We start from the raw sequence: 15,947 nt of genomic DNA on the forward strand, positions 1-15,947 counted from the left end.
AATACATTCTGTGACCTCTATTGATCCAATATACCATTTATTACAGTCATTCACATCTAACATATTAGTTGTTGCCATTTTGGCTACTAGCTGGGGAGAATTAAAAATTGATTTTTTTGGTCAAAGGCAAATTGTATAGTAGCTCAGAAAAAATGAAGAGCTAGCCTTTCTTAGATGAGTTATTAATATGTACCTTGAGTTTCACAACTGGTGATGGTGACTGAATTCTAAGATTTACCTTCCCCATTAGGGCTAAGATAAAACTCTTATCTTTGTCTTTTCACTTATGAATTCAGGTGTACAGATCATCCTCTTTAGGGGAGAAATAAGGATTTTGGAGAGGAAGAGATGAAATAGATATAAACTACATGGGGGGGAGCAAGGTGTAGGATGAGGAGGGTTTATTATGCTTCTTAAAACTCTTACATGTTATGATGGTAATCTATTTTTAGACTAAAACAATCAATGTGGAAAAATCACCTAATCGATTATGGCATGACTCTTCTGTTTATGATAAAACAGTCAAAGAAGATATTCTACGACTTAAAAGTGAAATCCAAACTTTACAACAGGAAAATGAGGTGATTTTAATCTTTTGTTATATTTTGTTAAGACTTCAAAATTTTCAGGTAAGAGAGGAGAATTGAATTTAATGATAGCACTTAGGATTATAAGGCTTGAATCTAGTTATCTTCCCTTACTTTCTGGCTAGGGAACTAATTTATAACTTAAATGGACATAATTAAGTTAAATTCCAACTTCCCATCTCTTTAGTGATTTAGCCAAAGTGTTCTGATTAAATACTACCACATAATTCTAAAATAAATGCAAATTTTTAAAGCACTTCTTCTAACATTATCCGTGTGCCTCAGAAATAAACTTAGACTGCCCTGCATAAAAGCCTCAATTCAAATCAGCAAATGTATTATAATAACTGCACATAAAATAACTATTCTTTTAGGTCTTAAATGACACACAGAGTTTGGAGAGAACATTGCCCTGCCCTCATAGAGCTTAAATTGGGAAATAATACCATTTATGTAGATAGCCATAGTCCATCTTTACAAGCTGCTAAGAGAGATATCTCATTATTTGGATGATATTCTGTAAATATATGCTATGCAAGGATAAGCGAAGGGTGAAGAATACAGAAAAGGAAACAAAATTAAACACAGAGTCAAATGTCTTTTCCTTGAGTATTTTTTGTTTATTTGTTTGTTTTTTGTTTCCAGGAACTTAAAGCAACTGAAGAAAAACTAAAAAATACAAACCAGGATTTATGTAGCCAAATGAGACAAATGGTGCAAGATTTTGACCGTGATAAACAAGAAACAGTGGATAGGTAAATGCACTGTAGGGGCCTGATAACTGTTTTCAGTTTCAAACTATTTTGACTAAAAGATTGAATGGATAGGCCTCTTTATGAACAACCCACCTTAGCAACCTTTATGTGTAAATGGCCACTTTTAACTCACCTACCAGATCTCAGTGAACAGAATTCACCAAAGTTCCCTTCTCCCCTCTCTTCAGTGGATGTGAGAGATAGAAGGCTCTGGTCATTGAGATTATGACACAAGAGCAAGATGTGTTCCTGGCATTCCTAGTTGGAATTTGTCATACATTTTCCTGTAGAAACAATTTTATCATTTCAATAATTCCCTACATTTATATAGTGTTACAGTTAAATGGTAGAACCAGGACTGAGTTATAGGTCTTCTAGTTTCTAGTCTAGTCTTTTTTATTGCTTGTCATTTTAATGAAAGAAAAATAGACCGAACTTTAATTGTAACTAATTATATTAGAGGGAAAGGCTGTGAAAGGAGAAAAGAACCTTTTTAAAGTTCGATATGAATGTGGTTTTTTTAGGTTTTTGTAGTCTTAGGAATTTAGACAATTGCTTTCCATTGCTAGGTGTGAGAGAACTTTTCAACAGCACCATGAGGCTATGAAGAACCAAATACGTGAGAGCCTTTTAGCAAAGCATGCTTTAGAAAAACAACAGCTCTTTGAAGTTTATGAATCAAATCGTTTGCAACTTAGGTAAGGAAAACAAAAGTTTGCTGTTTTTATATCTACACATCAAAGCTGCTATTGCTTCTTAATTAACAAAAAAAGATAAAAATAAAGAAATATCATAATTGATTTTTCTGAATGAAACATTTTCTTTTCTATTTGTGTTATCAAGAGCTGACTTAGATAAGGTGAATAAAGAGATGGCAGCTGTACAAGAGTGCTACCTGTCAGTTTGCAAAGAAAAAGACAACCTGGAGGCCACCATAAGGAAGTCTGTTGAGAAAGAGCAGCAGACTAAGGAAGAGATGGTATGCTGCAAGTTAATGCCCTGTTTCTGTCATAGTGCTCATTACAAGAAAGAACTCAGAGTACTTTTATTCAAATCCTCGATCTTCCTACCTTTCTATGAGAAGGGAAAAGTAAATGTAGAGCTCATTTTATTCCCTGCTGAGCTTTAATGATCTGTATTTCAACAATATTGGAAGTAAAGCTTTAAATCCATTGAAACATCAATGGAAAATTGGGTCTACTTATAATAGAATTATCCTTTAAACAGGTTTTTTTCTTAGGGGGAACAAGTCTCAAAGATAGGTGAATGGTGGTTCTCAGATTTTTCTGACCATGGGTACTTCAGGTCAGGAGACTTCATGGACTTTTATTTTGGACCATTCAGGAGACCATCCAGAACTCCTCCCTACTTCTGCTTGCCATTGCATAAAAACCATCTTTAAAGATCCTTGAAATATTCTACTCTCTGACTCTTTGATTTTTCTTTTTCTACTGCAGGGGTTGGGGGAGGAGTTATTATATAAGCCCAGGCTTTCATCAGTAGATGTGATAAGTATTATGAATAAAGAATTATGGGAAAAAAGGAAGTGATAGCAAAGTATTAATTATGATCTCCTTCAAGAAGCCTTTTTACAGTCTGTTCTCCTGTTCTCTCCTCCCTTTTCATTCCTGTGGACAACTTGGTTTATCTTGGGCTAGAGCTAGGTGGATGGTAGGATCTTGTCATATCAGCTTTTTTTTTTTTTTTAAGTTAGGCAATTGGGGTTAAGTGACTTGCCCAGGGTCACACAGCTAGTAAGTGTTAAGAGTCTGAGTCCGGATTTGAACTCAGGTACTCCTGATTCCAGGGCTGGTGCTCTATCCACTGCGCCACCTAGCTGCCCCCCATATCAGCTTTTTTATCCAAGCTGGTAGCAGAAGTGCAATAGCTCTCCTCTTGATATTCTCAAGTTGTTCTTGGTTAGTTTCAAGCAGTAAATTCATCAGATGAAATGGCATCCCCTTTTCACCTCCCTGAAGTAGCTGAGGTTCTCATTCAGACAGCAGTCTCTTGCTTCCTTGCATTTTTGAACCAACCTGCAGAGTTCACTTTGGGAATTCATGAAGGAATTAGGAATTTTGTTGAAGGTTTGAACAGATGCCATCTGGAAGGATTTCTGGCTTATGAAACTATATTAAGGCAGATCATTGGTATGGCAACTTTTAAAAGTATGTCTAATGAGCAAGTTAGAAATTTTGGTTTATATTTTGGTTTCTTTTAAAATAAAGATGAATATATCGAAGAACATATTGTGTATATAATATATGGTAAATAACTTCCAAAATTACTTATTTTAATTAGTGTTGCCTCTTTGAATGTTAGAATGATGTCTTAAGCTACTTGGAAGCTAGGGGCTTCAGCTTTCAGATCTGTTTTAGAAATTAAAATGGGAAGATGATTTCTAGTTTGCTTATTTTTTGGAGCATAACAGCTGGCAAATATGTAGGAGTGATTTTTTTTTAAATCATTTCTTTTCCCAGGATATTTTTCTATTTGTTGAAAGAGGAGGAGCATTTAATTGATTATAAAATGAAGTCTTTCAGTAGGTCCGTTGCTAATAAATAACATTTAATAGGCTGTGTGTTTTTGTGCATGCATTTATACACTTCTGGTCAAATAATAGCAGGTATTAGTTCTTCAAAAACCGCAGGTAAATCTCCATTTTAATTAATTATAGGGGCTAGCTAAAGTACATTGTAGGTGGAGTCTTGTTAGCTATATTTTGCTTATAAATAACATTTCCAGTCTTTGAGAGTTTGGGACTTGGTTCAGCAAACATGCATCAAATGCCTTTAAGTGAAAAGCCTTGTGGGCAACATGAAGTTGAACGAAACACAGCTTCTATCTCAAGAGGCTTAACAATCACAAATCATAATTCCAGAAGACTGGCAATGAGGATTGTTAATCCCTGTCCTGGAAGAAAGGTTGGACTTAACATGAATAATAAGACATACATTTTTGGACAGGGCCAGTGTTGGAACTTTGTTTTACTTGACTATGCGTATTTGTTAGAGAGATTATTTTTCTTCTAGGAAGTGGAGAGAAGTGATAGAAAGATTAGAAATGGTTGTTAATTGAAATTTAAAAAAAATTAATTTTAAAGTTTTAAATATTAGCTAGGAGGATACTATATATGAGGTAGAATATAGTGAGTGACATAAGAGATACAAAAAGTTCTTTGGCAGTTTAGGGAAAAGAATTGGCATAACAAGAGGGCAGTGGAGATTAGGGAAGTTTTCATAGAACGTGGCATTTTAGCTCAGGGTTGAATAATAGATAGGCTTATGAAGGAGGCTTACAGAGAAGGAGAGCAGCAAAGGTGTAAAGCATGTTTAGGAAATTATGGCTGTTTGACTAAGCTAGTATATGTAATGGGAAAGGGGACCAAAGGCAGCACACATAGTTTGGGGCAAAATATTGAGAGCCTTGAATGTTATGAATTTTATTCAAACTTTGACTTTTATTCTTCAGCCGTGAAATGTCTTTGAAAAAAGGAGTGATATGACCAGAATTGCGTTTGAGAACACAAGATATATTTGGTTTTGGCAAGGAGATAGTCCCACCCTTTACCAATCTCCAAAATCCTGGATCATTTTATGTCGTATTTTGTCGGGCTTTCTGGTATCTGGGTGAATTTTCCTGGTAGAAGTAATGAAGGATGTTTAAGATATGATATGAGGTGAATGGAGTTGAAGAGTAGGTGTCCCTTGATAGAGTATTAAGTAGAGTTTGCATCTACAGCTCAGCCTCTCCTCTTCCCACTCTACCAAAAATACAAGGAAACTCCACTAACTCCACTGTCATTTATTTTACAGGGAAATAGGTTACATAACACCTTTAATGTTTTGAATTGCCATATTTATTTACTTAATTTTGCCTCCTTTTCACATTTCTTCCACTTTGCCACCCATGACAATCTTCCCCCTTTTTTTCTTTTCTTTTTCTTTCTTTTTTTTTTTTTGCAGGGCAATGAAGGTTAAGTGACTTGCCCAGGGTCACACAGCTAGTAAGTGTCAAGTGTCTGAGGCCAGACTTGAACTCAGGTCCTCCTGAATTCAGACCCTGTGCTCTATCCACTGAGCCACCTCGCTGCCCCCACCCATGACTATTTTTAAGAAGAAACTGAGTGTCTCTGTAGTTTAATCCTCTTTTCCCCCGGGCTATTCCTTCCTACCATTCTAATTTTGGGAAATAACCCTTGGGTCTTTTAGAAGCTTTAATTTTAGTTAAGTGTAGAAAAAGGAAACAAACTATACTGGGGAGAAGTGAAAGCATTAGGAAGGGAAGGGGTGTTGGCTATGCTACCTGTAAAGTTGTTAGAACAAAATCAACAATGTAAAATTGCCATGCAAAATCATTTATTTTACAAAACTTTTTTTTTGTAAGTCTTCACTGCACATATGATTTACTTATATAGAGATGAGTATTTCTCTCTTTTAATGCAGCAACCTAAAATGCAAATCATGACCCTCTAATGCCATTATGTCCTGCATATAGGGTTTTTTTTTTTTTTTTGGTGAGGCAATTGGGGTTAAGTGACTTGCCCGGGGTCACACAGCTAGTAAGTGTTAAGTGTCTGAGGCCGGATTTGAACTCAGGTACTCCTGAATCCAGGGCCAGTGCTTTATCCACTGCGCCATCTAGCTGCCCCCTGTCCTGCATATAGTTAGCTTAATAAGCTTAACCTACAGAGTAATAGTGTTGTGTTGAATTATTTACTTGGATTTTGCTTAGCTCAAGAAACAACTTTTAGAAGAAAAGGAGGAGGATCTAAGCAAACTCAAGGTAGACCTTGAAGAAAAACTCAAATGCACCATTACGGCAGCAAAGAGCCAGTGGCTGAAAGAAAAAGAAACTGATGTTAAACAGAAAATTGAAAATGAAGTAATCTTAGCCAAAACGCAGTGGGAGAACGAACAGAAAGAGGTGTGGGCTTTAATATATCTTTTCAGTTGCTATGTTAAAAAATGTGCTGTTGAATGATCTATTTAGACTAACCTTCCTAAAACAGACAGGGGACTTTGTTTGCCAAGTGTATAAATATTCAACTGCTTACTAAATTTAATTCTTAGAGCCAGGATACTAACATAGTCTGTGAGTTGAAGAGAGCTATGATAATTGTTGTATTATTTAATCACATTAGTCCTATTTTGTCCATTTCTTCTTTCAAGATTTCTTAATCCCACTTAGATAACAGCAAGGCTATACTTAACCCCTTTTAGACCACTGAACATAAACCAGTGGCCTAGCTTTTCATTCATTCAACAAATATTAAGTATCCACTGCTAAGGAGGTAATGAATACTAGGAAGAAAATTTCACAGTCCATTCTCTTACAAAGCTTCAAGTCTAAGAGATAAGATTGATACACCAATAACTGTGATACAATACACTGATATTGAATGTCATAAGAGAGGTAAAAAAAGGCCTATGAGCAGAAGAGGGAAATATTTCTGACTGGGACTGAGACTAGGGGAGGGAGACCACAAAAAGCCTTTATAGAGATGGTATTTTAATTGTGCCTTGAGGGATGGGAAAGAACTGGATGGTGAATCTGGGTTGTGGCTGAGGTAGAAGAAGGAGATAGCTTCAGTTCAGGAAAGGCACAGAGGTGGAAATTGAAAGAGTGTAATAAGGGAACATCAAGTAATTCTTGACTGTAGTATAAAGTGCATAAATTTGGGGGTCTAATAGATAGGTTGGGGCCAAATGATGGGGAGAGGCTTGAATGCTAGGTGAAGAAGTTTAGGCTATATACTGTAGATCAGAGGTATCACACATGAAGCCCAAAACTCCTAAGTGCAGCTGGAACCAAATTAAAATATAATTGGGAAAAATTTAACAAATAAAAATAGAAGAGAACATAATGTTAAAATTTGGTTTTCTAAGTCAATTTGCAGCCCCAAGGATCCTGTTTATGGTTTAGTAGTCCCAGTTTCTATTTGTTTGACACCATTTGTAGATAATGGAAAGGCACTGGAGGTTTATTTGCATACGAGAGCCATTAGTTCTTTTTAAAAGGGGTTAGGGCCAACTCTAAACATACACTGTGGACCAAAAGTCAAGAAGGGGCCTGATGTCCTAATAACTTTATTTTTTCATTATTTTTCATGATTTACAAGATTTGATTTTTCACGTGTAATATAAATTCATTTCCTCTATATACTATATATGATGCTATGGTATTTTAAATTAAAAAAAAAATTAAGGAGTTATTAAATATTTGTGACTTTTGGCCCACCCTGTAGTATACACCTACATGGTGTGCCTTGAGAAGCACAAAGGCCCCACCCATCTTGTTCCATCTCTTTCCATCCCTGTACCATCATCCTTCCCCTCGCCCTCACTCCTTCCTGATTTTGGCAACTGAAATTACGACCATTAGTCATTCCTTTAGAATAATATATTAAAGGACCCAGTTAAAATAAAAATGTTATCTTTCTTCCCATTATTACTTTAGTTCCATTTAGTTTATGAGATTACTTAACCAGACACCTGAAAAAGGTAGTGGTAGTCTTAGTGGGTAGGGTCAGCAATGGCTCTAAATATGAGCAAAAGCTAAGTGAGAGGTATAAAGGGGAAAAGGGAGGGGGGGCAGTTCAGGGATTTGAACAGGCTAGGACCAGCTTCGCTTAGGATTGGCCTTAATGAGGTCATTACTACTGGACCATGTGCAGCAATTTTATAACAAGGCTCTTTTGTTTATACTAATGAGCCCCTTGGATGGGTTTAGTGAAGCACATCTATGATTCACTCAGTAGAATTCCACACTAGCCAACACGTGTGAAAAGAATCCTTTTGTAGCTGGTAGTAAACATCATTCACAACAAAAGATTTTCACATTCTACCATGCCACCTTTGCAGTATCAGAATTAACAACCTTTCAAAAGATTGAACTATCCTGGAGTATGAAAGAAAGAAGAAGAGTCTTGTGCAAATTCTGGTTTGATAGCATTAGAATCATGAAGTGGTTTTTATTTCCTTCTTTGCTACCAAATGATCAGTGGGATCTTGGGCCAGTCATTTAACTTAACCTCCTTGCAACCTCAGGTATTTCTTCTGTGAGATTGAAGGAGTTGGATTAGATGGGCTCTGAGGTCTCTTTAGCATAGATTAGAGAGTCATTCTCCATTAAAGTTTTATGTTAATGCCTCAGTGTGGTTTGGAGGTAACCTTAGGATCTTGAAGGCTATGCCAGTAGGGTACAAGCTTTAGCAGTTACTACTAAATTGAAAAAGCTAAGAGTACAGGCTTTGAGATAGACTCCCTATCTGTCATTCAAGGGCCAACCCACCAAGTTCAGATAGTCTGATCACCTGCATTGTTGAACACCCATGAGTGAACTCACAGGTTAAACTCATCCATGGGAGCTCATTAGATCAGTGATCTGCTGGTGTTTTTTGGCTATAACAATTTATGATGTGCCATCTACCAAAACATGGAAGGGTTGTGGTCTGCATTTTAGAAGTAAGATAGGTCAAAGAGTAATTTTCAGAATGTTTCTAAGACTATATCTTCATTGGTTAAATTCCTAGCCCTTGTGTAATCATTGTCTAGGATGGTTTTCAAATGTATTAGCTGTGGTTGTTCCTTTGGCTGACAAATATCAATCCTGGCTCTTATTTATTTGAGGATTTTTCTTGTCTAAAATTTTTCTTTCAAAAACATAGATCAAAGACAAAGTTATTCAGCAGTTAGAAAGGGAGTGGCGGTTTAAACTGGATCAAACTATAAAAGAAATGAAAAAGAAGACTTTTGATTGTGGCATCCAGACTGACCAAATAATCACCCCAGATGTAATTTCCAAGAAAGAGATGGAAGCAATGATTGAAGAGCAGCAGTTGAAGATTCGGCAAGATGTGCTGCAAGAGAAGGAAATGGCCATTAAAGAGGCTCTGAAAAAACGAGAAAAAGAGATGGAGGCCCAATACCATGAAAATATTACCAAACAGGTAATAAGCAGATGATAAAGTTCTTCTTTGTTCTAGCATTTGTGAACTTTTTGCATTGTTAAATGTTGCTGGAGACTTAGAGATAAGTGAATTTATTAAGGTTGGACCACTTTGTAATCTGCTTCTAAGAGAAAATAATATTATATGGTTTCTGATTGGTTATAAAATTGTGCTTTCAGTATTTTATTTTTATAATTTATTAATTACCAATAAGTGATATATAGTATGTCCTTAATAGTTGCTTGTGTAGAGGCAGCATGGTATGGTGGACAGGGTTGCTCTTAAAGCCCCAAAGACCTGATCTTAAGTCCTTGCCTTTTTGCTTTTTACACATACTCACCATATCATCCTATGCAGTCACTTAATCTCTCAGTGCTCTAGGTAACCCTGAGACTATAAATTGTAGAGAAGGTGGCAACTCTCTTGAGACTGTAAATGGTAGAAGAAGTACCAGCTTTCATTTGGTAGAAGAGTTTCTTCACCCCTTAACTGTTAAATCTGATGTTCTTTCCTTAGAATGGACCTCATCCTCCTTGACCTCTTTACAGTTTTTAATACCAGTTAACCCTCTCTCTTCCCTTGGTATCCTTTGACATAGCTGTCTCTTAGAGGTTTCTACTCTCTGGAGGATCATCATTCATCACCTTAAGTGTGAATTCATTCCAAAGGTCTATGCAGTACCCTCTTCTCTTCTACCTTCTGTCTCCCTTGCTGGTCTCACAGATCCCAAATCCATCTTCTAAACTCCAGTCCCACATGTCTAACTGTCTTGCAGGTAGCTATACCAATAATATCCCATTGGCACTTTGAATTTAACCTGTCCAAGATAAAATTGTCTTTCTTCTCATCTCTGTTAAGGGAAACACCATCTTCCCAGTCATTCAGTTTCATAACCCTACAGTTGTCCATGACTTTTTCTTCTCTCTCTTGCACTGTTCCCCCCAACCCCAAATATAAAATCAGTGGTCAAGTTATCTTTTTTCCCACTTCTCAGAATCCTTATTTAGGACTTGAACACTTCTCATTTCTAATTTAATAGCCTTAGAATTGGTCTCTTTGCTTCTCATCCATCTTCCACACAGTTGTAAAAATAATCTTCCTAAGACTGCCTGCCTGCTCAAAAACATTCCAAGGCTTCCTATTCACTCTAGTATAAGGTACAAATTGCTTAGCCCTAGCATTCAAGGTCTTTCACAGTCTGGTTCTAGTCTGATTTTATGGTACTCCCCTTCTTGCATTTACATTTCATCCATAATGGACTGCTAACTTTATTCTTTTAGTTCTACATTCCATTTTCTGCCCTAGTGTATTCCTACAAACCATTCCCGTGCCTAGAATACACTTTCTGAAATCTCTCAGAATTCTTATCTTTCTTCAAGGCTCATCTCAAATACCAACTCCTCTGAACTTTCTCCAATTCTGTTTCCTTCCTTCATCTCCAATCAAGTTGTTATTTTTCTTATCATCCTCAAATTATGTCAGATCATACTTATCTGTCTTTATGTATTGAACTTCAGTAGAAAGTAATTGGGGGTTTTTTTGCAGCAGTATTTGTTATATCTCTAGTGCATTATAAGAATTAGGTGCTTAATAAATGTTTGAGCCAAACAAAATTGAGTTTCCTGCCCCTCTCTTCTTAAACTGTATCCTCATCCAGCTGTGAAGATCTCTCTAAGTAATGACACCTGCAGATATTGACAAGCTATCTATTTCTAACCCAGCATGTTTCTTTAATTTTAAAATTTGTTTATTGATATATTTTGTTTTTATACTGTATTTCCTAATATAGCTTTTCCTCTTCTACCCAGAAAGCCATCTCTTATAACAAAGAATTTTTTTAAAAGGGGGGAGGGGAAAGCAGTTAAAACTACATTAACCAAGTCTTAGAGTATATGCAGTGTTTCTTACCTGTGGCCTCCCACAACTGCAAAGAAAGAAGGAGAGTTTATTCTTATATCTCTTCTTTGGGAGTCAAACTTGGTCATATTTCACAGTGTTTGGTTTTTCTTTTTCTTTTTTTCTTTTCTTTCCATTTTCGTTGTTATTTGCTTTTTCTTATTTCACTTTGCATCCTTTTTATTTGTCATACCATGCTTATCTGTGTTCAGCATATTCTTCATTTCTTACAGTAGAGCAATAATATTCCATTACATTCATGTACCATAATTTATTCCTTTATTCCAGTCTCACAAAGAGGTGGCCCTTTTCCTGAACAAGGCTTACCTTTCTTTGTGAACCCTCAATCCTGTTTATTCACGTTTTATCCAGCAGATTGTTTCATAATCTTCTGTTTCTATCTGTTGGCTTCATTGATGTCTCCAAACATACCTATACTAGTATATATATTACTGTGCAAACATACTAGCCCTAAAACACCCTTACCAGATTTTACCATCCCTGCTGTCATCCTTTATCTTTTCTCCCTTTCTCAGCCAAACTCCTTGAGAAAAAGTCATCTATAGGTTCCCCCTCTTCCTCTCTTCTCTTGTCTTCTTGGCAGCATCAGGTGCTCTCGACTACTAATTCCTTCTTTAAACTTATTCCTCTCATAGTGTTTGTGACGTTTTTCTCTTCTGGTTCTCTTCCTACCTGTCTGACTGCTCCTTCTCAGTCTTCTTTGCTGGGTCTTTATCTAGGTTACACTCACTGACCATGAGGATCCCTCAAGGTTCTGTCCTAGGCCCTCTTCTTTGCTCCCTCTATATTATCCCTGTGGGTGATCTCATCCAGTGCCTCTCTAAGCAGGTGATAGCCTAATCTGTTCTCTTGACCTCTTGAGCTTGCCAACTGCCTTTTAGACATGTCCAATAGACACCTTAAGCTCAACAAATTCAAAGCAGAACACATTGTTTTCCCCCTAAAACCCTCCCCAATAGCTAATAGTAGCTAATAATAATAATAGTTAACATTTACATAGTACTTACTGTATGCCAGGCACTGTGCTGATCCTCACAACAACCCTGGGAAGCAGGGTGCTATTATTTATCCCCTTTTTACTGCTGAGAAAACTGAAGCACCGAGGTAAAGCAAGTTGCCCAAGATCACACAGCTAGTAAGTGTCTGAGGTCAAATTTGAACTCAGTTCTTTCCAATTCCAGGCTTTGTGCTTTATCCTCTGTACCACATAGCTGGTCTCGTTCTCCCCAGTTTTCCTGATATTGTTGAGGGTACCACCATTCTTCCATTTACCCAGTTGTACAACCTCATTATCATTTGCAACTGTCCACTCCTTATTTGCATGTATCCACCCTGTTCTCAAGTATTGTCATTTCTCTCTTAATCCCATCTTTTTTTCTTTATCTACATAGCCACTGCCCTTCATTACCTCTCCTTGGACACTATTTCAGTAGTCTTCAAATTCTGTGCTTTGTTTCTTCCCATTCTAGTCCATCATCATCTCAGCTGCCAGTCATTTCCTAAAGCTCTTATATAAACATGTCACTACCCCTGCTTAGTAAGATCTATTAGGTTTCATGTTACCTCTAGAATCAAATATGAAACTCCCCATCTGGCCTTTAAAAGCTTTTCAGAACCTGGCCCTTTCCTCCTTTCCTTTTCTAGTCTCATGCTCTATTCTCTCCATGGCACGCAGGCAGGCAGGTGAGCAGTAGACATTTATTAAACACCTACTATGTACCAGGCACTGGGTAGACAAAGGTAAGAAGACAGTCCTTGCTCTCAAAGATCTCACAATCTAAGGGGGAGTTGGCATGCAGACAACTATATACAAATAAACTATACACAGGATAAATATCTAAACTCTCTGGCCCAGGGCCTCAGACATCCTACTCCCATCTCCAAACTCCCATCTTTGTACCTTTGCAATGCCTGTCATCAGACTTCTGCTTCTCTGGTCTGTAGGGACAGTGACCTCCAGCCTCAGGAAACCTCAAGTCTTGAGAGGTAGTCACTGCCCTTGCCCTGAGGGAACATTTCATTGAATCTGGGTGAAATTCTGGCTCTGATCGTTTCTTCCTGGAGGACCCCAGGAAAATATCTGCCTATCTCCACTAACCTTGAGTTAGTGGAAAGGTTATACTAAATGATCTCTAAGGTAAGATACCTTACAGCCTGAAAGTGGAATCCTGTGAAGTCTGAGTGTGTGCAGTGTGGTGTCAGGTTTGAGCTCTGGCAGTGCTACTTCCTGCATCTAGTGGGAACCTGGGGAATCATGGGCAAACCATCTTACTACTTTTAGCCATTGTCTTCATCTATAACACAAATGAAGGGATTGGACTAGATAATCTCCCATGCCCCTTTCAGCTCTAAGTCCTTTCAATTTAAAAAGTAATTCACATCTTGTGTTTTAGAGCTTTCTATATTCATGTGCTACCTTACTGTTTGGGAGCCACATTCTCACCCTTTGAAGTAGGTAGGACTTGTTGGCAGATAAAATAGAGATCTTGGTCCCAACCTAACCCAAAAGGTATAGCAGCTTTGTTTCTGGTATATCTTTGTGCCTTCCAGGAAAGTCTCTTAGTATGTAGAAAATGGAAAACTGACCGACAATTACAATGTATGTAAATGGCCTTTTGTTCTTTAAGGCCTTCTAAAACAGAATCTAAAAAATTTATTGAGATGTGGGGAGGAGTCTCCTGGGCAATATGGGAACCACAAAACCAATTAGATATTTCAGCCTTTGGTTCCACTAGTGGTTTTTTTTTTAAATGCTCTTTTGGATCATTGTGAAATGGTATGTATGAATAAAATATGAATATATAACTAGTTGTTCCACTTCAATGGTTGAAGAGTCTTTAAATTATATGTTTGCTTCATATTGCCTTTTAGGTAGAAGTGGCTGTGTTAAATGCTCGTTCCCGATGGCTGCAAGAGCTTCCAGAGCTTGCAGAGTACAGAGCCAACCTAAAAGCTGAACAGATGAAATGGGAGGCTGAACATGAGGTTTCTGTGGCCAAAAAGGTACTAAGTACCCTGTCAGCAAGAAAACTTGAGAGAGTCTTCTTTTCTGCTCCCTTCTATCAAGAGAATAGCTACTCAGGAAAGACCTGTCTTATGTCTCATATAGTGATTCATTCCAGTGTCTCCCAAGCTTCATGATTAGGAATATCATCTTGACTGTTGAATTTAATCCCATTTGTCTCAGTTGAATCTGATTCTCTCGTTCTCTCTTCAGGAGGAGCTACGGAACAGTTGCTTCTTGTCATCCATACAATATTCCTTCATATAGTAGATTATTTTCTGCTTTGTTCTAGCTACCATCTTTCCTATTGACTAAAAAAGCCAATTCCTTTGGCATCTTTCAAACTCTTATTTTCCAAAACTTACATTACATTACCTACTTCTTAGGGTTGTTGAGAATCATATAAATTTATGACATGAAAGTACTATGGAACTATTAAGTATTATGTAAATGTAAACTGTTATCATTAATGATGGTGGTAATGATTGTAGGGGTAGCTAGGTGGCACAGTGGAAAGAGTGCCAAGCTGGAGTCAGGAAGACCTGAGTTCAATTCTAGCCTCAGACATAGCTGTATGATCCTGGGAAAGTCATTTAACCCCATTTGCTTTAGTTTCCTCTTCTGTAAAATGAGCTGGAGAAGGAAATATCAAACTATCCCAGTATTTTTGCCAAGAAAACCCCAAATGAGGTCACAAAGAGTAGGGCAATGACTGAAACAACTGAATAATAAACAGAAATGTTTGTAGAGTTCTTGCATGGTCACTATATTTTTCTAACATTTAGGAGCTCAACTTTAGGCTTTACTATAATAAGATTTTGACTGCTTTTGAATAGAGAAATTTCTGTATTTTTGCTTCTATTTATGTACCCTAATATTGGGTTTTAATCTGCCATTGTGATGTTTAAAATCTATATTGTGGTTGCCTTAAATTAAAAAGCTTCAGTACCAGTCTTTGGGCATTAAACATTTATTAAAGCATACAGATATTTACAAGGAGTTCAGAAAGTTTAGAAAAAGAAGTCCTACCTAGCCTAGTGTTCCAGCCTGGTTGGGTTCTTCCTCAAGTCCTCCTCCACGAGCCTGCTTTTAATCAGGAACCCACTAGCAAGCTGTTTGTGGAAGCTTTTTATAGATCTGGAACAGAGGCGGTCCTTACACAGTGCTTCAAGGTGATTGGTTGGCATCATCCAAATTCATTGGCTTTGAAGGTGTTCTCAAGTTGAGTTCACAGTCTAGTTTCTGAGAACAATACCTTCTTAAGGGATAGCCAGGTGTGATTACAATCCAGTTAACTTGAAGTAGGCTTAATCAGCAGTCAATCACTCTCACTTGATTCAATCAGTATAGATTAGTCTCCAGGTGGGTCTTTTGAGTATCTGCTAAATCCCATTATTTCATCACACTATGTTTATGTGAAAAAGGCAATACCTATCCTAAGGATAGAGAATTTACTTTTTTCTTTTCCCCACTGTTATCTTGAACTTAATTCTTTTCAAATTTCATCCTATTTGTAGCTGCCTCCTCTTCCTTTCCAAAATTGTTTAGAAATCTATTGCCATTCCCCAAGTGCTAGCCATTTTATCCAATACAAAGAAAAATCTGAGAGGAATAAATATAAATTCTGCACTTGGATTCAAAATATCAACTGAATAAGTACAGAATGGGGGAAACAAACAGTAGTTCATGTGGAAAAGATCTGGGGGTTTTAGTGGAAGACAAGTTCTATACAA

The 15,947-nt window shown here is 37.2% G+C and overlaps 1 protein-coding gene across 1 annotated transcript in view; it reads left to right on the forward strand.

Annotated features, from left to right (window-relative positions):
• The window catches only part of CEP152 (centrosomal protein 152), a 75,234-nt gene that overhangs the window by 32,976 nt on the left and 26,311 nt on the right, over window positions 1-15,947 (forward strand). Inside the window, exons 9-15 of the mRNA XM_043985629.1 lie at window positions 453-581; window positions 1,233-1,342; window positions 1,912-2,040; window positions 2,186-2,321; window positions 6,077-6,268; window positions 9,012-9,293; window positions 14,082-14,213. Coding sequence (XP_043841564.1) covers window positions 453-581; window positions 1,233-1,342; window positions 1,912-2,040; window positions 2,186-2,321; window positions 6,077-6,268; window positions 9,012-9,293; window positions 14,082-14,213 — 1,110 coding nt within the window. The remainder of the gene's footprint in view (window positions 1-452; window positions 582-1,232; window positions 1,343-1,911; window positions 2,041-2,185; window positions 2,322-6,076; window positions 6,269-9,011; window positions 9,294-14,081; window positions 14,214-15,947) is intronic.

This window comes from Dromiciops gliroides, chromosome 2 (assembly GCF_019393635.1).
Source record: "Dromiciops gliroides isolate mDroGli1 chromosome 2, mDroGli1.pri, whole genome shotgun sequence".
Lineage (NCBI taxonomy): Eukaryota > Metazoa > Chordata > Mammalia > Microbiotheria > Microbiotheriidae > Dromiciops > Dromiciops gliroides.